The 21,668-nt window shown below is 43.5% G+C and overlaps 1 protein-coding gene across 13 annotated transcripts in view; it reads left to right on the top strand.

The window, feature by feature from the left end:
* The window catches only part of SOX5 (SRY-box transcription factor 5), a 592,640-nt gene that overhangs the window by 544,457 nt on the left and 26,515 nt on the right, over window positions 1–21,668 (top strand). For all 13 annotated transcript variants that reach the window (XM_064734473.1, XM_064734430.1, XM_064734449.1 and 10 more), the window contains 2 exons: window positions 14,036–14,213; window positions 19,770–19,915. In XM_064734473.1, coding sequence (XP_064590543.1) covers window positions 14,036–14,213; window positions 19,770–19,915 — 324 coding nt within the window. The remainder of the gene's footprint in view (window positions 1–14,035; window positions 14,214–19,769; window positions 19,916–21,668) is intronic.

Genomic DNA, 21,668 nt, shown 5'->3' with positions numbered 1-21,668 from the left:
AAATACAGGTAACAAACCAGGGAGTTATGCCGTTATCAGATTAATGCATCGTTTCCTTCAGAGTGGGAAATTCTTGTTAGAGGTCATTCTTTATCCCAGAGATTTATTAGACTCTGGGCTGTTAAGGGTCTCTAAAACATGGGATGTGTTTATCCAGGAGCACAGGCTTGTGCAGGTGATGGCAGTGCAGCAGTGTCCCTGTCTCATGGACTGGGGGGAGCTTCAAATGAAGTAGAGAACTCTCACTCTCCCAGGTAATTCCAGAATGGAAACAGGTACTTCAGGTCCTAGGAAATTAAATCTTAAAAGGGAATTAACTCTTAATTCCCTTTTGCAGCTCCAGACCAAGTGTTTGAGCATCTCCCTGTGTGCCAATGGCCAGAGAAAGGCTGTGTGCCAGGTGTGTGTAGAGGCAGCCGCAGAGCCACCTTTTATCAAATGTACAACTTCTCAGCACAGGAAGGGAATTTCTGAGGTGGAGGAATGGAGTCCCCGTGTGATCAGCCTGACAGGAACTGCTTGTTTTGTCTGCACAAGGGTTTGCATCCACGCTGCATGCTGGATTTGACGGGAGCTCCTCTTGATGTGCTCTGACAGAATGCAGCTCAAAGGAGCAGCAGGGAAATGCCTTGTGCAGGAAGGGCTCCTGAGTGATAATCACCTAACAAGGCAGCTCCAAAAATATTTTAATCTGAAACATTTTAATCTCTAATCCCTGGTAGCTGTGGGTATCTGAAGAAAAGCAAAATTTAGCAGCAGAGTGGAAAAATCAGTTTTCTTCTCAAATTCAACAAGACAGTTTCTTTTGGATTAGTATTAACTTTAGATTTACATGAAGTGCTTGGCAACTTTTCACTCAGGTTTCTCAGAACTGCACATGTGTTGTACAGAATGCCGTTTGAGCTGTTCAGTGTAAAATGAGCTGTTGCAAAAGAGGGATTCAGAGACATTATGTGGAAAGCATCACTTTAGAGTATACATATTTTCCAAAGCAGTGTGGCTTCGTGTTCTGGTTTTATAATGGAGCCTCCTTAAGGTCCAAGGTGCTGAAGTCTTGTGAGTGTGTAAGAATCTCATTTAAACAAAAATCTTCATGTTGTCATGCGTGAAACTTAGAGATTGGTATAAATGTATCTCAAAGGCTTAGGAAGAAGCTAAGAAAATTAATCTGTGAGTTACTTTTTTATTAAAGTGGGATTAATTTTGAGTCTCAAATGATAGAAGATTTCATCTTGACAATTCTGCTAAGACATAAATACCTCACAGCAGAATTAGACTTTCTGGTGTAGAATCTCCCAGTAAAAGTGGCTCCGCAGTACCCAGAGAGAAAATTCAGGAGTATCCAAAGAGAAAATTCAGGGAGTATCCAAAGAACATCAGAGGCTGATGAGACAGGATCTACCATATGAAACTGGTTTAAAATTTCACTCTTGGCCACGTGTCCTCATCCATTAATGCTGTCAGTGTGGATTCCAGTGTGTACGTTTTGTGCTAATGAATGAGTTCAGTTTCTGTTTGCCACATTTTTCCTTGCTGCTTGTAAAGCAAAGATAAGCTATTGCCAGAACTGGTAAAACAAAAAAAAAAACAAAAAAAAAACCCCCAAAAAAAAAAAAAAACAAAAAAAAAAAAACAAAAAAAAAAAAAAAAAAAAAAAAAAAAAAAAACAAAAAAAAAACCCAAAAAAAAAACCAAACAAAAAAAACACCAGAAAACAAAAAAACATTCGGAAAAAAGTGTTTGATTAAAGATTTCTGAGTGTCTTGGAAGGGAAGGCCATGTCTGTGATGGGAGCAGCACAGAGAGAGATTTTCAATTTAGAGTTGTGATGTTGCAAAAGTATTTTATTTTTTGAGGTATTTCATAAGTTTGAGGTATTTCATAAGTAAAGCAGCTTTAATTCAGTGTACAATTAGGAGAAAACCTATGCATGTAGCAGTCCTGGAGAGTGTTTTTGTTGTGTGGTCCTTGTGAATGTCTTTCTTTGCAAAGGTGGCTCTCTCAGGCAGAGCAGTCATTCCAGGTCACTGATTATTTTTATCTTTAGCCATGCTAGGAGCTGTATAGGCTCCAGGTTACAGCTGTAAGTTAATATATTTTGAATCGAGCTTGTTGGTTGCCTCAGTCAATCTTGAGCTCTGCTAATCTAAAATCTTGGCTTTTTTCTGCTTTGCTTGCAGATCAGAGTGACCCCTTTTTGTGCTTATTTCCAATACTCTTAGTTGTCTCTGAAATGATCTTCTTTCCTTTTCTGGGTACTCTCCTCCTGGTTTCACATGTCCACAGGAAATAGAGTCTGCAATTAAAACACTGAAATTAATTAATTTATCTCTATTTGCTTATTATTTGTAGCTTGTATGAATTATATCTCATTTGTATAAATGAGTGGATAGTCTGTACCTTTAACATTTTCTGTAAAGGCCCAGGCCAAATTTGGGGTGAGGAAAGTTCAGCACATGCACACACAGAGACACACAGATGCGTGCTGAGTTAACAATCTCACATTTGCACAGCTCTCAGCAGTGGGACGTCTGCAATCTCAATGGATGTGGTGTGTCCTGCTCCTGCCTTTCCTGTGATGGGGATGGCTCAGTGAGGCTGGAAGGATTCCCATGGTGATCTTTGGGACTCTCTTTGTGAACCCCTCTGGGCTCAGGCAGAGCAAATAATGCTGTGTAAATTCGTGTCATTACTGGTGAGGAGATAAAATTATCTTGTGCTTTTCAAGTGCCCCAGTGTCTTGTCTGGAGGTAATTAACTGGTGACATACACATTGAGTCAGTGCTCTAGGATTTGTGCCCAGAATAAGTCACAGAGACGCAGCAGCTTTAGCATAGGAGAAAAGGTTGAAGGGGGCTTTTTTTTCCTTTTTTTTTTTTTTTTTTCTTCTGGATAAGATATGAAAACTGCCCAGAGCTGGCCCTGTTCACAAAAAGCAAATCAGTCTCTTAGAATTCTTTTTTTTAAGATGTCAACTTCCCTCTTGTACGCTTCTGTGTGGACAAAGAATGTCTTAACATCTGTATGGAAGTCATCATTAAAATAAAAGGAGATCTGTAGGCATCAGCTCTGAACCATCAAGAAATGGCTCGTGGGTAACTCTGACACAGCTGGAGCTCCTGGAGATGAGCCAGGGCTGGATGCTGTGCCCTCAGTGGAGCCAGTGGGTGCACTGGAGGTCCCTTCTCCCTGCCTGTCTCCCTTTCCATCCCTGACACTGTCAGCTCCTGGGAGGTACACTGCCCTGGCTGAGTGATGGAAATGCTCTTGGATGTGTTCTTAAATAGACATTTGTTTTATGCCTGAAAAGAATAGGCTGGTCTTAATGGTGTGGTGCTGGGGGATTTTAAAGGTGTTTTGTGAGGCAGTTGTCAGCATTACAAAAAGTATTTTAACCAATTGTTGAGGCTTGAGGAGCAGCATGGAGTAGCTATTGTGTGTGGTTGCATGCATGTTCTCCAGAATTCACAGGGAAGGGCTAGATAAAAATCTGCCTAATTTGACATAATGGAATTTCAGCTTTCCTGTGATCTGACTTCAAATTCCTGCTGGGTCTCTACAGTGTAACAAAAATACTAGTTTGCTGTTGTTAATTTTAATTTCCAAGACGCAAGGTTTTAAAAGGAGCTGAAAGTATTCAGCATCTCATGGGGACAAACTATGAGTCGTACTAATGAATCCAGCAATTAGTGGTTCATTGTGCCTGCCAGCAATTTGGCCCCAGTTCTGGTCCTGATGGTGATTTCATTTCTGCTGGTGTGAGGCAGGAACAGCATCTGAATCCTTGTGCACCAAGGGGGGCTGAATACTCCTGCAGCACTCTTCTGCATTCAGCAGCAAATAGAGTAAACACAGGTAGGGTCAAGATATATGTATATAGATATATAGATATAGATTATTAGATATAGACAGATATAGATATAAACATAGGATATAGATATAGATATTAGAGAGAGGAAGAGAGAGAATTAAGTATATAGCATCAATAGTAGTTCCTAAACTTAAAGGGCTGCAAGTGTTGGTGTTGCCATGCAGTTTCACAGCCATGCATGGAATAAACCCTTTTCACAGGTGGAAGGTTGTCTCGTCCCCAGTTTTGTGGGAGAGTTGAGGCAAAGGGTGACCCTTTGCTTTCTGAGCCCTGTACAAAGCACTAGGGTTTATATTTGGTGCCATTTTATGGTAACTTCACAGGGATGTTAGTGGCCGTGCACAGAAGGTTAGGTAAGGAGTGGCTCACTCAAATTCACAGAGGAAGTTTGTTGTAAAGTCAGGAGATGTACCTGAGTCTCTTTGGGATGACCCAAGGGATCAACAATTTGTAAAAGGCCTGGCTGCAACAATCCCAACCATTCCCAAAACATTATACAAATAACATTATACATAATATCATTATTATAGTTATTAATAATGTATATTATTCTATATATTATTAATAATGTAACATCATTATTATAATATATAATTATATATCAATTATATATTTTATATTGTTATATGTATTAATTATTATATTAATAATATAATATCATTATTGTAATTATTAATGTTATTCCCAGGAGATGTTCTCCCAAGTGGTTGACGCCACATATGGGATCAGGGATGGGGTACAAGAATTAAACAAATCCTTCTCTGAATGCAGTATTTACTGAGTTGTGTGTTGGCTTTCAGCATTTCCTAGAGTGCCTTAAACTGCCTCCAGTTTCTGCAGCTGCTGGTTGGATTTCATCTTGATGCTAAAAGGAGGTGAAACATAAAGATATCCAGCAGGATGGAGTGTAAATTCATTTTGATTTTAGTGATCTGGGGTGTTTTCAATGGCATGCAAACATTAAGGATAAATGAGCTTTGTATTGATAGCTTTCCTTTGACAAGGTATTAGTTGGAAACACAAATTGTCAAGCAGGTCATGGCTATGGTTGCAAAACACATTTTGCCATTTTTGTAGCACTTGTGTGTATCTGTACATAAATGCAGTGTACATTATCCTTGCACTGCATATTCCTAGGCTGTACTTGCTGCCTCTCCTAGTGAGAAATCTGCCTAGGCTGCATGGAGATACCCAGAGTCACAGAACACACAGGTGTTTCTTGAAAAGGAATTTCTGAGCCCCCTGCCAGTTGTCCAAGCTGTTTGCAATCTCTTTTTCTTTCAAGGTCTTTGGACTCGTTTCTTCTAAAGTTTTCAACAGCTGGGGTGGTTTTTTTTTGGTTTTTTTGGGGGTTTTTTTTTGAGGGGTGGGGGGGGATTGGTTTTGTTTTGTCTTTTTTCCCCCCTGAATCTCAGCAGCTGTGAGCATCCCTGCCTCTCCTGCCTGACCACAGCAGGACGAGGGGTCTGTTGCTAATTTGTTTTGATACGGTTCTCTTTGGTGTGTATTCTTTTTGAAATTAATTCCTTTTGCAGGTGTGGGGTTAGAGGTGGTGGTGTGCTCCCAGCGAAGGTGTCATCCACCACAGAGAGGAGGTGGGAGGCTTTGATCACTGTGGCTTCTGTTTTCTTGTTGTTCATTTAAAATGTACCAGTTTGTAGTGCTGTTTGGCTTTGCAGGTCCTTGTTTTATTTCCTTCCAAGTCTTCCCCATCCTTGCAGGTTTGTTGTTTTTATTGGTGCTCGTTCTGCCTAACGTTTATGGGATGATTCCTTGCAAGGTGGTGACTCCAGGTTCAGTTTAGGCAGCAGCAAATCCAGTCCAATGTCTTATTTCCATTTCTAAACAGCCTTGTTATGGGTGGGAGAGGGCATTAATAAGGACACAACTCCACATGTTCAGAATTATGCAGCAAGGATTTAAAAAACCAAAATTGACTGGGGCCACTACGGTTTCTGCCCAGCACAGCTTCAGGAATAGATAACCACAGATCAAGCTGTCTGACCTCTGTCTGCTGTTCTTGGAGCTTGTTTTGAAGCAGCTGGACACTTTGGGAGGTTCAGTGCAGTATCAGAGGAGCTCCCAAAGGCTGCTCTGAGGAAGAGGGGCTCTGCTCTTCCTCGTGACTCAGCTCTTTACTCACTGTGTGAGGTTAGGCAGATCATACACCCACTTTGTGCCTTATTCTTCCCAGCTGGAAAATAAGGCAAAAGGTGTCAGAGTAATTGTGAGCTCTAATTAATTAATATTTCCTATGGTACACTGGAGAAGTGATTTTTTCCCCCTCCTGTACTTTACTGGTCCCATGTATTTCAGTGGGGGCAGTTTGGGAGAAGCAGTCTTCATGGGAAGAATCCTTTCCCTTCCTTTGCCCCACAATGTTGTGATCCTCTCTAATGATTTTTACTGCATGTGATGTGATTTTCATGGTGAAAATTGTGAAAGATCACTTGTCACCTTCCCCTGCAGATTTGCAGTGTCTGCATCAGTCCCTGCTGACCTGTGCCTAAATCACTCCTCCTGCTTAGCCTCTGACCTGGGCACTTAATGAACAAATAACATTATACATAATAACATTATTATCATTATTAATGTCATTAATAAATGACATTATTTATAAAAACATTATAAATAAACAGGTGGAGCAGTGCTGTGAGAAATTCAGCTGAACAATAGATGCAAAAAGCCAACAGCAGGGCCCAGGTTTGGCATGAAGTGCAAGCAAGGAGAATCCCAAGTGAAGAATAGTGTTTCTACCCTGGTTCCTGTTTTATCCTTACTCAACATGGACCCTTCTCATTTCAGGACCAGCCTGGCAAGGTTTGCTCAGCTTCACTGGGACTTTTCTGTATATGAGGCTGCTGAGTTGAATTTTCACTCACTCAGAGGTGCAGAATGGGAAGGAGGTTTTTCACCATGAGGTGCAAGCAAAGGCTGAAAGCTCTTTGTTCCTGCAGTTTGTTTCCATGCTGCACTGAAAATGCTCTTCCTGGGTCCTCTCAGCAAGGTGCTGAGCAGCTCTCACTTCTGGTTCCAGTCAAACAGAACAGCAAATACCCAGTTAGAAGAGTAATGGTGATAGGACTAAGTAATTTACTTCTGTATGGATGAAACAAATGCTGAAATTTGGGTCTGCATTGGGATAAACATCCACAACTCATCTGGTTTCCCTGGAGGTTGGTGGGACTGCAGACTCATGTTCAAGGAAAATGAGCCTGGAAATCTCCTCCTGGCTGCTCTCCTCAAGCACATTGTGCTATTTGTGTGTGGGGATTGCCAGCAGAGTTCACAAGGATGCTCGGGCATTCTGACAATCCAGAGCCAGCCAGGAGCTGCAGTGTGCTTTGGAGGATTTGTCTCTGCAGATCTGTGAAACCAAACAAGTGAATTTTCAGCAGACACGCAGCAGGCTGTTCATTGTGCTCAGCTGTGTTCTCTTGGCCGCGCAGCCACAGCACCCCAGAGGGCAAGGTCCCAGTGCAGGGTTCCCTGGAGACCTTCAAGGAGCTGGGTCTGTGTGCAGAGGTGTGAGCAGATGCTGCACAAGGGGAAATCCTTTGTCCCAGGACATCCCTGCGCTCAGACTTTGGAGAGCAGTGCTGCAGTTCTCTCCCTGGACATGCTTTTAGCTGGATCATCCCACTCTCCATGGCTGGGCAGCAGCAGGACTGGAGTGATCCCAGAGTTCTGTGGTTTCTGTCTGTTGTTCCAGCCTCTGTGCTCTGTGCCTGACAGGACAGGTGCTGCAGAGTGAGTGCTGTGTGTCACACACAGAGGTGTGGGCTGGAGGGAAGGGGTCTGCCATCTATGAACTGCTCACTCTGCATGCTCCCCTTCTGTCCTTCCTGCGTCTGTTGGGGAGTTCTGCATCCAGCTTTGGGAAACAGCACTGCTAAACACTGCTAAACACAAACCAGCCAGCAGCCCTCTGGTTTTACTGTGACAGTGTGCAAAGCAGGCAAAACCAGAGCCTGGGCTTTGCAGGGCAGCACTTTATGGTGGCTGACTTCTTTCCTGGCAACTCCACTTCCTGTAGAGAAAAAGGAAGAGGGAGGGTGCTAGGGATCTCTCTGAGAGGAGCAAGTCCCAGGATATCCTCACTGAGTCCCTGGTGTTGCAGAAGAACAGTGGGGGAGAACTCCTCTCTGTCCCAGGTGCTACAGAACAGATTCCCTTGCTGTGCTCCTGCACCACTTCTCTCCATGAACAAGGATGGAGGCTGTGCAGCAGTCCTCCCAGTGTGTAAATTGGGGAGTAATTTATTCATTGAGTGGTTCCCTACATGCAGAGCAGAGAACAGAAAGAGTATTTGTCACTAGTGTAGGGCAGCTCAGTTCCCCCTTTGTTTTGAGTCCCATGAATGAGTATTTGGGCAATGGCAGTGAAGTACCAACTTGGGTTGGATAACATGCCCCGGATCCAGAAAGTACAAAAAAAAAAAAAAAAAAAACTGGTCTAGGTATAGAGAAAAATCTGTTGTTCCTCATACCTGCCCTCGTCCTTCTCTTCAGTGCCTTTTCCTTTCTAACCAGAGTCTGGTTCTACTTTTGCTGCTAAAACTTGTGTGCAAGCCTATGATGAAGGGACTTCTCTGAACCTGAAGAATAATTCTGCTGTGTTTATTCCAGTATCATAACCAAGATACCTGGTTTTATGTCTCGTATGTGTTTTTCTACATAGTTAGAGAAATTTCCACCTTTGCAGGAAGGGACACATTATTCTTAATCAAAACCTGAGAATGTGGCAGGAGGAGGTACAGCTGCAGATGAGCATTATCTAATTCACCCATCCTGTCATGTGAACATCCCTGCTTAATTTAATACAATTATTTCATCAGTGAGGATAATATCAGCAGCATGATTCATTTATATGACAAGGTTCACAACTGCCTTTACCTCTTGGCTCCTTATTATCACTGCTCATAGTTGCACCATGAGTGGCTCCAGGAGCAGGGGAGGTGAAGGAAGCTGCTGTGCCTTTGTGTGAGTGTGTGGACAGCTGAGGGACACTGGTTCCAGTGGGTTTTCTTTGCATCTCTGCTGTGGTAGCTCAGTTCCTTGTTTTGGTTAGGCATTTTTGGATAAGCAGGAGCCTGGATAAGCCACTGAGTGGCTGCATTGTTCAGTGGGCAACAATAGCATCATTGTCTTCTGCCCCAGACATGCCAGCAAATGCTCCATATTTTGCATTTCTATTGAAATTAAGATCTCCAGGAAGCAGAACACGGGTGGGGGAATGAGCCTTTGTTTTTGTTGAGGTGGCAGAGGCAATCTTGCAGGAGCCCCCCTCCCTGGCTTCTTATTCCTAATTCATTTGGCTGCAATTTGTACTGCCAAGGTCATTGAAACAGGCAGCAAGACGTGGTGAATGTGTTCCCAGAGGTCATGAAAAGCCTCTTTAGCAGAGCAGGCTGGGCTGTGCTTAAGCCAGGTCATTTAAGCACATTTGTACTGCCAGTCAGATGATACCCAGAGCAGTGGATGGTTTTGTAATAAACCCTGCAACCTGGGCCTGCAGCCTGTGCCACAGTGGGATCCAGCACTCAGCTTTAAAGGACACTACAGTAATTCAGTATTTTAATAGTGTGCTGCCCTTAAAATGTGTGAACAGGAGTGAGATTATCAAACCCTAATGAATTGTCTGGGTTCCTCAGCCCCAGCCCCACCCCCCTTTTCATTCTCTAGACTGCTTCATTCATGTGGGATATCAGCCTTTTATTCAGCTCCTGGTGTTGAAATAGTGCCATTTTTAATAAATGGTTTAGAGGGTTTCTCCAAATCAGATTTTATCCCCTTCTTTTCCCATATCTATTCTCCGTGGAGATGAATTAACCTTTTATCCTAGGAGGAAGTAAATAGAGACAGCATGATGGCAAGATTAGCAAAGACATCATTTCAGCCAGATACTCCAAGGCTGCTGACTGAGAGTCAGAATTCCTGGGTCGGTCTGGAGCTCTGCTGCTGTCCCTGCCTGGCTGTGGCCAAATCCCGTCCTTCTCCCCCTCTTCCACTTTTCCTGCCACGTTAATGAGCACTCTGTGTTAACCTATAGCATTTTACCTTTCAAAGGACCAAGCAAACCTTTAAAAGCAGTGTGATCCCCACTCAGCCTGCCAGCAGCATTTCTGTGTGTGTGGTGTGTCAGGCTCTTGAACTGGAGATTTTCTCTGTCTGAAGTTTGGAGTGTGACAGCTCAGAGTTAAACTAATCCAGGCTGAGTGAAGCTACAAAATACAGCTCTTGGATATTTTACTTACCCCCAAATTCTGGTGTATGTGCAGGGCTCTTTCTTTCCTCGAATACCTAGATACAACCTGGGAAAAAATCTGGAGGAAATCAAGGATTTAAAGTTCCTGAATTCAAGTTTTGGTTAGTGAGTCTCCCAGTCCTGGGAAGCAAATCACTTCTCCCTAAAGCAGCAGCAGCTGTAACCCAGCTGTGATGCAGGGGATGGGAATCTCTTTGCCAGTGCTTTGCTTTCTGTGGGTACATTTTATTATTATTTCTGTGGGTACATTCTATTAGCCCCTCTTCCTGTGTTTTTGCTTATGCTTTGTTCTCTACATTTATTTTGTGCCTGTGTGTATTTTGTTTCGTAAGACAAATGTGCTACTTTTAAAGAGGCATTTCATAACTTTTAATCAAGATCATATTTTATTTTCATCACATTTGTGTTTATATTATTACAAGCCTTTTGGGTTTTAACGTCTTCTACTAGTCTCAGCATTAATGTTTTGGCTGATATATAAATAAATGTTTGACTTTAACTCTTTAAGAAATCCTGGCTTGGGAAAAAACCTTACCTTATCAATGTCATCTTAGAATAGCTGCATTTCAAAAAAAGGCAGGGACCAATCAATGCTTTCTCTAATAAAAACTGAGTGCAGGGAGTAATTCTAGATTCTGTGATCCACTGCATAAAATCAAATCTCCTGGCTGCTGAAAGATACCATCTACCTGAAGGGAAGATGCTACATCTGGGCTTTATCTTTTATGTCTCTTACTTGCCCAAGCAGTCTGGCATAATTGGGAAAACTCTGCTAATCTGTAATGTGGCAGAATGTTAGCTGGGAGATTTTATGGGTAAAAAAGGTGGACTAGCATCTAATTCTTATTGGGGTTACACAGGCTCAGATCATTAATGGAGACAGCACAGTTCTTGGTTTAAGCTGAAAGCGGGGAGGACTCTGAATTGATGGCTGCAGAAAGGGAAAAGAGTAACTTGCTTCATTGGCTGAGGATCCTAACACTCATCTTCACACTTAGCACAATTGTATGTTATTACTTGTCCTCCAGATATTTTTTAGAGTCCTTTGGAATAAATCAGTGTAGTTGCACTATTGTAAAGGAAATGACTGAAGTTATTACCAAATCCTGATGCAACGCAGGATTTTTAATGCATTTGACTTCCAGCGAGGATTTGAGAATGCTCTTGGAAATAACAGAAGTAAAAATGTTATGAAGACCAAACAGTGAAGTAGTATCATTTTGTAAATATATATAATAGCTGAAAATTGTTTACTTATCCTCCTTTATGAGAAGCAGGCTTCTGTGACCTCCGATTAATTTACCATTAGCCTGAGCACACAATGAAAGTGAATGAAGGGGCAATTTGGAATGACATTTATCAGCTCTGGAGCTGTCGGCTTCTATTATTTCCACAAGGCCTTATATTTGTTGGCTTCAGAGAAGGCTGTGCTGACTTGAATGAAGAGGAGCATTCTTACTCCCAGGAATAGTTGCAGCACAAACAGCCTCATTGCTTGATGCCTACAATGGGGAAAAACCAGTGGCATTAAATGAGACAGAGCCACCCTTGAGCAGTGGACATGCACTGGACCTTGCCTTCACACCAGGCTAAGAAAAGGGAACAGAAGAGCTGAGGAAAGGGAGAGGGAGCAAGGGGAGGGAAGGAAACAAGCTTTACAGGGATAGGATGGCTGAGGGACTGAGGATGAGTCTGAAGAGCCTTTCACAATGGGATGTGGGTTGGGACCCACGCTGCCTTTGCCATGGTGAGAGCCATCCCCACCAGGACTTGCTGCTGCTGAGCTGCTGCTGCTGTGTCTCATTTCTCTGGGCAGAGAGCACCTGCCCCTTTCTGCTCCATATCTGACACAGATCAGCCCCTTCTGGTGAGACTTCCAGCAGAGGTCAAGAATCCAACATGCATGGAAACCAAACCGGCTTGGGCTGAGCTGAAACAGGTCTGTGGGCAGCTTTGCTTTGCTGCTCAGGCTGAGTTCCAGATAAATACCTGGCTTGCCTGTTCAGGGATCCTTGTGTGGCGCAGGGTTGCTGTCCTTGGTTGCTTTGTTGGCTCATTTGTACTCAAAACTTTCATGCAACTAACTCAGTACCAATTTCACAACACTATAGTTGGAATGTTGTGAGACTTCTTTATTTTTTAATTGAAATTAGGGGAGCAGCAAAGCAAGTCCCCTTCCATTTGGCTGGTATTTTATTTTATTCTAATTTTATCTTTATCTGTTGTATTCTACTACAATGGATTTGTATTTCTGTAAAGTAACAAATCCCTTCTAAAAATGTCGAATATCAGTTTTACTGGTGACATTTTGAACCCTGCAGCCTAAATCTCCTGGGAGATCAGCAGAACTCTGCCATCTAGGTACATAATTCACTTCTGGGAGTGTAGTATGCAGGCTCCTAAGGCAATTCTATGCACTGATTTTTCCCATTTATTTTATGCACAAGTTGCCTCCAGGATGGCTTCAGCATCACTTTAAGGATGACAGTTTTGTCCACTATGCCTCTGATAATGTTTATCTGCTATGACTGTCACAAAACTGTAGAAATACAACCAAATGTAGAAATATAATCACATATAACAAAGGTGCTTTGCTCAGAGGCAATGGAAAAGTTGCATGACAGAGCTTTGCAGAATTGTCTTTATGTTTGGAGACATCTCCATCGTAGTTCCACGAGCAATAGCAGCTGTAAAATTCCTTCTTTCCTGTGTGGAAAAGAATCACTTTACAGGATTGTTACAGAGATTCAGTGGTAACAGTAAAACACTCAAACACCAAAAAAAAACCCCACAAAAACCAAAAGCTGACTCCATCTCACTCAGCTTTGCATTGTTGTAAGCAAGTCAGGAATAATTCTATAAAACTAGATGTAGGTACAATTTGGGGAGGCCAGAATCAGTTTGCTCAGTGCCTAGAGCTGGAGCCCAGCTGTCCATGAAGCTCCTCATAGCTAAAGGATGACTTCCCTTTGATCTAATATCACATCCATTAGTTCTGCTTATTTAAAAGTCAGTTAAAATCACTTCTAAAATGTTCCCCCTGTTGAAAATCCTTTTCTCCCTTCTCTGTTAGGTTTTTTTTTCTTTTTCTTATTGTATTTTACTTTCATCGAACAAAAACACATTACTTGGCATTTTAATGTTTTTTATAGCACTGTCTGTCACTCTTGTCTGTAATCAAGCCAGGTTTAGGAATAATTCCATTACCCTGCAAAAAATGTCACCCAATTTTTCTATTTTCACATAATAACAATCATTGCTGAAATCTAGAAGTTCAGCTTTGCGCCAGATAAAAACATCTGGGGATGTGTGCAGAATTATCCAGGTTACTGTGTCGGGTTTTGTTGAGGTGGAAGAGAAGTATTTATTTCCTATGCTGTTTTTGTGCTTGAGGTTCTAAGTCTGGGAAGTTCGGGGGAAAATACCAGTTAAAACAAATGAAAAACCAAAGAAAGGCACACCAGAAAAAAAAAACAAAAACCAAACAAACTGAACTCCCATTCACTTGTTTGCCCAGTTTGCCTAGTGGTGGTTGAGTGTTAAGTGAAGATGGTCTTCAGTTTTTACTTCATTAATGACTACAAGATCCAAAATAATGTACAACTGTGAAATTGCTCTTTATTTTCACAACAGAAGCGAATGTCTTGTTGATGGGAGTAATTTCTTCAGAGACAGAGTGGATGATGTTCTCTGACCATGTCACACTAATTTTCCAGTTTATCAGTCACTGCAGTTCCAAGCTGGAGTGACAAGCTGGTATCACATCTGATCTTCCTGTGTGTGATAGCAGCTCTCAGGTTTGGGTCCATGGGAGCTGCAGCAGCCCCTGCCTTGGCTGGGCAGAGCTGTGCCAGCAGCAATTGGGTGATGACATCTCTATCTCCTCTGCCTCCACAGGATGAAGTGGCCCAGCCTCTGAACCTCTCAGCCAAACCCAAGACATCTGATGGCAAATCTCCCACGTCCCCCACCTCTCCTCACATGCCAGCTCTGAGAATAAACAGTGGGGCCAGCTCACTAAAGTCCTCGGTGCCAGCAACACTAGCCAGTCCTTCGGCCAGAGCCAACACAATAGGTGAGCTGAGCCCTGTGTGTCCCACTGAGTGCCCTGTGTGTCCCACTCTGTCCTGTGTGTCCCACTCAGTCCCTGTGTGTGTCCCACTCAGTGCCCTCTGTGTGTGTCCCACTCTGTCCTGTGTGTCCCACTCAGTGCCCTGTGTGTGTCCCACTCTGTCCTGTGTCCCACTCTGTCCTGTGTGTCCCACTCTGTCCTGTGTGTCCCACTCAGTGCCCTGTGTGTGTCCCACTCTGTCCTGTGTGTCCCACTGTGTCCTGTGTGTCCCACTCAGTGCCCTGTTTGTGTCCCACTCTGTCCTGTGTGTCCCACTGAGTGCCCTGTGTGTGTCCCACTCAGTGCCCTGTGTGTGTCCCACTGTGTCCTGTGTCCCACTCAGTGCCCTGTGTGTGTCCCACTCTGTCCTGTGTGTCCCACTCAGTGCCCTGTGTGTGTCCCACTCAGTGCCCTGTGTGTGTCCCACTCTGTCCTGTGTGTCCCACTGTGTCCTGTGTGTCCCACTCAGTGCCCTGTGTGTGTCCCACTCTGCCCTGTGTGTCCCCCCAGCCCCATGTGTCCCCCTCAGAACAAGGGTAGCTCCTGTTGGGAAGGGTTTTTATCAGCCCTGCCCAGGGTGCCCATGATGCTCCAGCTGGTTGGTGTGGGTGCAGAAACTCAAGAGACTTTCCTTTCAGGAGGGGTTTCTTAGCTTTCACAGACTAAGAAAACAAAGTCCCGTGTTACTTCAGATGCTGCTTTAACTTCTGATAAATGCTGGTTTTTAATGGCACACATTAATACAGCATTTATCCACAGTGACCTGCTGATGGTGGGCACTGGAGACCCTTGATATTGTACCCTGTCATCTAATAGTGATGCATGAGCTTTCAGAAACATCTCTTAAAGGTAAAAGTCTACATCTTTCCAAAATTACAAGTTTGATTCTCAGTCCATCCAAATCCTGGATGCAATATTATTTCACCTTGGCGTAATAAGCAAAACAATCACCGGGTTCACTCAAGAAAACCCCAGATTTGTTGTTCTATGTTACAAAGAAAGTCTTGACTGGTTGTTTCTAACATCGTTCCAGAAAATAGTGATAGTTCCTCCTCCTGCCAAAATGATGTCTTTGCCTAAGGACCATCTAAATAGTAACAGTCTTACAGGTAATTTCATGAATCTCATGTGTTATAGGGACTGTCCTCTGTGTGTGTGTAAGGAAAATGTGCACTCACCCCGTTCCTGATCCTTCCAAATGAAATGGTGTATTCCATGCAGGGACTGAGTATAACCTGGATCAAGGTTCCATTATGTAAACCAAGCTCTGTTTTGGGAAATGAGTGAGGCAGATGTACTTCTTCTGCTCTCTCCTGAAGCATCTCCTGCCTGGCCACTTTCAGGGGTAGCACAGAAAAGCCCAAAAGAAGCCCTAGGTCAAACCTGTCAGAAGCTGTGTCTGTGGTACAGCAGTGCTGTGCAGTAATGTTTATTTGGTATGACACATTACAGTCATATAAATATTTTTTAAATATCACATTACTAATTGTTAATATCTGTATTGTTATTAACCCTACATTCTTTGACTGTGATGCACAGTAATGTATTTTATATTCAATTTGCTTGACCCTGCTGCTCTCCATGCACAATGCATTGAATTTCATTTTTTTCACGTTAGATTTTTGTCCTTAAGCAGAGGGAACATTGTATTTCCCTGGGAAGTTAAGCATCTGACTCACATTTCAGTGGCAAGACACCTCTTGTTCTCCCCTCTCCAATCCTCTTTCCCTGCACACCTGCTATTTTCCATAGGTTTGAGACCCCTGCAATTTACTCCTTCTAACAAGGTGCAGATTTTGAAATGCTGTACCTTTAATGAGTGATAATGTAATTGGATAAAAGCTGTGAGGATGAACAGAGCTTTAAAGGTCACTCTTGTAAGAAGAATTAATGTGTTATACCATTAATAAACCATGGAAAACTGTGGAGCAAAAGATAACATATTTAAGTTATTGTTAATGACACAGAGTTCACTGCTGTATATCTCTCTGCTACAAATATAGAAAGTGACTTTTTGAGGTTGCAGAGCAGTATCACTGTGCATGCTGTATGTGTAAGATAAGCTGTCTTTAGCTGGTGCTGGATGGACACTCCTAGCAAAGGTTTATCCTTAATGGAGGACTGCAAGAAGGAAAAGCTCCTGACCTCTCTGCTGGGTCAGATCCAGCCCAATCACAGCACGCAGGGCTCGTGGCCATGGTGAAACTCTGGTGAGCTTGGGTGAAATCCCATGTCACCCAAGCTCACCAGGAGAAACTTTGGTGGTGTTTTTAGCAAAGCTACCAAGGTCCCTGATGTGGCAGGGGAGCTGGATCCCTTTCTCCTGCTGAGGGATAAATCCTCCACAAAGAGCCCTGGGAAGCACCCAGCCCCTCGTCAGACACCTCCAGCTCTGCAGTGATGGAGCTGTCACTGTGACCGTGCTCACAGGGGTCCCAGGAGGAGGGAAGAGACATGGAGGATCTGACTCCATGTTTCAGAAGGCTGATTTATTATTTTATTATATATATTACATTAAAACTATACTAAAAGAATAGAAGAAAGGATTTCATCAGAAGGCCAGCTAAGAATAGAAATCAAAGAATGATAACAAAGGTTTGTGGCTCAGCTCTCTGTCTGAGCCAGCTGACTGTGATTGGCCATTAATTAGAAACAACCACATGAGACCAATCACAGATGCACCTGTTGCATCCCACAGCAGCAGATAACCATTGTTTACATTTTGTTCCTGAGGCCTCCCAGCTTCTCAGGAGGAAAAATCCTAAGGAAAGGATTTTCCATAAAAGATGTCTGAGACATGTCAGCACGAGGCACAGGCCGTCTGTCCTGGGTGTGCACAGCCTTCCTTGCTGCACGCAGCTGGGCTGTCCCTGCTCAGCACCCCTAACTGCAAATTATGTCCCTTGGTACCACCCTAACTGCAAATTAAACTTTCTCTGTGCTCAGGCCCCTTGGCTCCCCTGGCATGGAGAAATGCAGTGTGTTGCTCATCTTTCAGTGGGGACACGAGCCCAGAGCCTCAGGGATTATCAGCAGGGCTGCACTCAGACATTGCAGCTCCTCAGCCCTTTCCTGAGCCATCCCCACAGCACAGAAATGGTGCTACAGACTGAGCAGTCACAAATGTCATGGCTCCATGGATGACTTTAAATCCAAGCTTTTCTTTTTGGGAGCAGGCATATGTCCGTGTACTAAAAACAGAAACAACTTCTCCCTGCTCTTTGCCATTATCTGCAACATCTCTGTGCTAGTTTGGCAATCCTTGGAACTAAGTTCATTTTATGTAATGCAGTTCCCCTCTCTGTCAATAATTCACCACCTACCCTAAACAACAATAATTTACATTCAACTCGCTTCTATATTAATCATTTCCCTGCACACCAGCATCTTGGCAGCTACTGAAAAACATAAGGAGTGCTTGCTTTTATTCACTGTCATGTGCCAAACTGTCTCAAAGATAGCAGTATTCAGGAAAAGCCAAATAGTCTGGAGAAGGGCATGAATTCCAGCTCCTAGGCAAATTTGGCTCTGTTACAGACTGGAAGTATTATACCTAGACAACAGCAAAAGCAGCACTAATACTGCTGTTTGTTTGTTTATGTGCTTCCTTTTTTAATTTATTCTGACTACATGCAAGGTTGATCAGATGCAAAGGTTAACAGATGCAAACTGGGGAAGAAACCAGGCAAGTTGGTAAATGGAGGTTAAAAAAAGGAAAAAAAAGAAAAATCAGCTGTGCTGGTGCAGGCTATATTCTTCCTTATGCTGGGAAAACTGGAATTGCTGGAATTCCATTGGCTGGGAATTACTGAACTGGGTCATTTGATAAAAGCAGTGTGGATCAAGTTGTTTCACACAAAACTCTCAGGGTTCCTGGGGTTTTAGCCAAAAGTTAGCTGTTACTACAATTAGCAGCAGTCAAACTGCACAGGAACTTTTCTCTCTAGCTGCTGTTGTCCAAGGAAGATGGGAGTATCAGTCCCACTGTATCCACAGTCAAGCAAAACCAACAATAAAAGCCCAGACCAAGCTAAAATCCTGACAGCAGCGCAGCACTGAACTAATCTGACATCAGCTCCTTCCCCAGAAATGTTTCAAGCAAGCAGCAAGACAATGTCCTGCGTTTTTGGCAATCAGCAGATCAGATAGAAGAGTCTAGCAATACAACAGGGATGTGTAATCTGACATGATTAGACAAGGCTCTTTAGGAACAGAACATTCATAATTGAGACAAAGAAAGAGTATTAATAACACTTTCCTAACACGGCAGTTAGCCATTTTATATTTCCTTTCTTTAATCTTAGTGTTTTTCAACAAATCATGGGATTTAATAGCGTGTTTTGGCAGATTAGAGGATTTATGGCCCAGATGTTTTTTGTTCTAAAAATGGATTAGGGTGTAAAGTTTGCTGGAATCCATGGAACATGTTGAGGCAAGCCGGTCATTTTGTGTGTGATTAGTGCCTGCCTTCTGTCTCACAGTCCCTCCATCTGTCACAATTCACCAATGGATCTGGTTAGATTTAGCCTCATGTCACAAACAGAAGTCCCTTTTCTGGGCAATTTCATATTACAGATTCATTTTATGCTGTTTTTATGCCCTAGTTAAAAGACAGAAAGAAGTGTGTTTGAGTGTGTGTGTGTGTGTGTGCACACGTGTGGGGATGTGCAGGGGGAGAGGGAGGTCGATAGATATTAGCCTCTACTTTAATATCTGAGAAATAGACTGGGGCTTGGAGTCCCCCATCAGTATTCTACCCTACAAATCACATGCAGATCATAATAAGTATAATCTACGGTACGCTAAAGGAAAAAAAATGACAAAGTGTCACATTTAAAATTAAATAGTATTAGCTGGGCCGGTGATGCTTGTAACATTTTAAAAGGAAATAATTCAGTGACTACTAAGGCTAAGCCCTAGGCTGTGAATTTGCAGCAAAACAGTGGACATTTGACCTACTATTAGCAGCATGAATAGGAGTGGCAGTGTAGGTCCGTGTAGCTGTGGTTCCTTGTACATTTATGAATGACAGGTGGTGGTGGGGAGTGTTCAGTGGATGAGGTTTTTCTTCCCAGCCATTATGCATTTCATATGTATAGCAAACCACCGCCACCTGTGGTTTATTTTAATGTATTCACAAGTTGGAGAAGGGGAAGAATGGAGCGGTCTGTTTTGAAGAGTTTGGGATTGCTGGCATGATCAGAGCTTCCCCAGACTCGTACCCAGCTCCATCCTGCTGCATCCAGAGCACAGGGCCAGCCTCTGCAGTGTCAGGGAAATATTGAGACTGATGGGATCAAATAGCAGCACTGAGCATTTTGGCACTGAGGTTTCCCAAGCTTTGTGTCCAGGTGGCTCTATCATAACAGCGGCACAATTGCAGAGCACACGCAGGTTGGTGGGCATTGCCTTTTAACTCTTTCTCATTAATAATGATAAACTGCATCCCCCTGGTGGGAGCTGAAGTGTTTTGCTGTGACTTTCTGGTTTTTAAGGCACCCTTTCTTGTGTCCGTGCCAGGTTATTTAAATGACCACGACGCTGTCACCAAGGCCATCCAGGAGGCGCGGCAGATGAAGGAGCAGCTACGGAGGGAGCAGCAGGTGCTGGATGGGAAGGTGGCCGTGGTCAACAGCCTGGGTCTCAATAACTGCAGGACAGAAAAAGTGAGTTCCCAGACTCCTTCTGCAAAGGGTCACAGTGCTCTGTTGCCTCTCCCCACAGACACACAGCTTCTTCCTCCCTTCGAGTCCTCCTTATTCTGTTTTTGAAACAGAATAGTTCAAAAAAAGTGAAAAGCCAAAAGATGACATGACAGAGAAACCTGAGACCCCTGGGGGAGAGTGGGGAGGAGGCAGAGATGGTTAAAGCCCTCACGAGAACTTTGGAGACCACTAATTCTCTGTTCCAGCCTGTCAACATGTATTAAGAGAAGGTGATCTTGGAAATCTCTGGGTCTAAGTGGAAATCTTGCTTTATGGAAATGCTTACATGTGTTTGTGAGATGAGCTGGATTTGAAAATATTCAAGCTTCTTTAGAAACATAAGCTTTGCTGATACTCAGGCTCAGCTTCTGGGTATTTAGCCTCGTGAGGTCGTCATAGATGATATTTTGTGACCATTGCAATGTAGCACTGTCACGTCACGTTAGATGACTGAACAGAAATGAAAAGCAGAGAATTGACAGCACAAACTGCACCAAATATTTGCAGTGAAACTTAGAGGCAGCAGAATGTATGGGGCTTACCACTGTCTGCTCTTGGACTGGCCCGTGAAGCTGTGCTGTAACAAAATACCAACACAGTGGGTACTCTCTAGTGAAATTTGTGTGTGCTCCCACTGCTGTGCCTGTCAGTGAGGTTGTGGTTTGCTTCTTTCCTCAGCGAGTGCCTGATGTCTCTGTGTGCACCTTATGGAGGATAAACAGACCTGCCAGTGCTTGCTGCCACATTCCCCGTGAGCTGTCCTTACAATGCTGCCACCCAGCATACACAGCTCAGCTCTGTTCTCATCTCAGTGTGCTTAGCAAGGCTTCCCCTGCTCCTCTCCTTCCCTGCTGTATTTTCTGGGCTGATACGGTACAAGGATCCCCTTGTCACATTTGGTGTCAGCTGCATTTAACTGAGAGCACTTCCACTGCAAGGTCTTGTGCAGTTCGCTGAGACAGGCAGACAAATAGATTGAATAAAAATGATCAGCTATTTAGCAGAAACTTGAAACCCAGTCATCCCGGGAAGCTTGCGAGTCAAACAATATTGTCCAGAACGAGCAGATTGCTGATTTGGATGGCTTTCCATTGTGCCTGGTTTGAGATGGAGTTTGATCAATAAGCTGTGAGAAGCCAGCAGCCTGTGTAATGAATGTTAAGTGTCCGTGTGAGTCTCTCACCGCTGCACTGTTGTTTTCGTCGGCCTGTCCCGGGTGCCAGTGGTGTAGGACTGACTCCAGTTGCATCCCTTTCTGGAGAGGAAGGAGAAAAGAGGTCAGTGTAGTGGGTATCTGGCAGTACCTCCCCTCTGTCTCAGGAGAGCCAGGGTGCTGCTGTGGGGAGAGAGAAAAGAGAGGGCTCTGGAGCATGTTTATGGCGTTCCACAGAGAAGAGCACCAGAAGGGAAAAGGGAAAAGCAGAGTGTCAGATATAAGAAGAAGTGATCACAAGCACAAAGGAATTTATATTCAAATATTTAAGCATTCTTGAAAGGATGCTCGGAGCAGAAATTCCTTTTCTGTGCTCCCCATGTAGAAATGACTTTAACACTCAGGCAGATGCTAATGCAAAGTGACTCCAGCTATTCCTCGCAAGCATAGCTAAATTGCCCTTATTTGTTAAGCGCATTGAATTCAGCTGTGGATACAGCAGTTGGTTGCATTCAGAAAGCATCTGTACCCTTTTTTTCTTTTGCCTTTTTTTTTTTTTTT

This window comes from Zonotrichia leucophrys, chromosome 1A (genome assembly GCF_028769735.1).
Source record: "Zonotrichia leucophrys gambelii isolate GWCS_2022_RI chromosome 1A, RI_Zleu_2.0, whole genome shotgun sequence".
Taxonomy (NCBI): domain Eukaryota; kingdom Metazoa; phylum Chordata; class Aves; order Passeriformes; family Passerellidae; genus Zonotrichia; species Zonotrichia leucophrys.
This window is presented reverse-complemented; position numbering and strand designations above follow the sequence as displayed.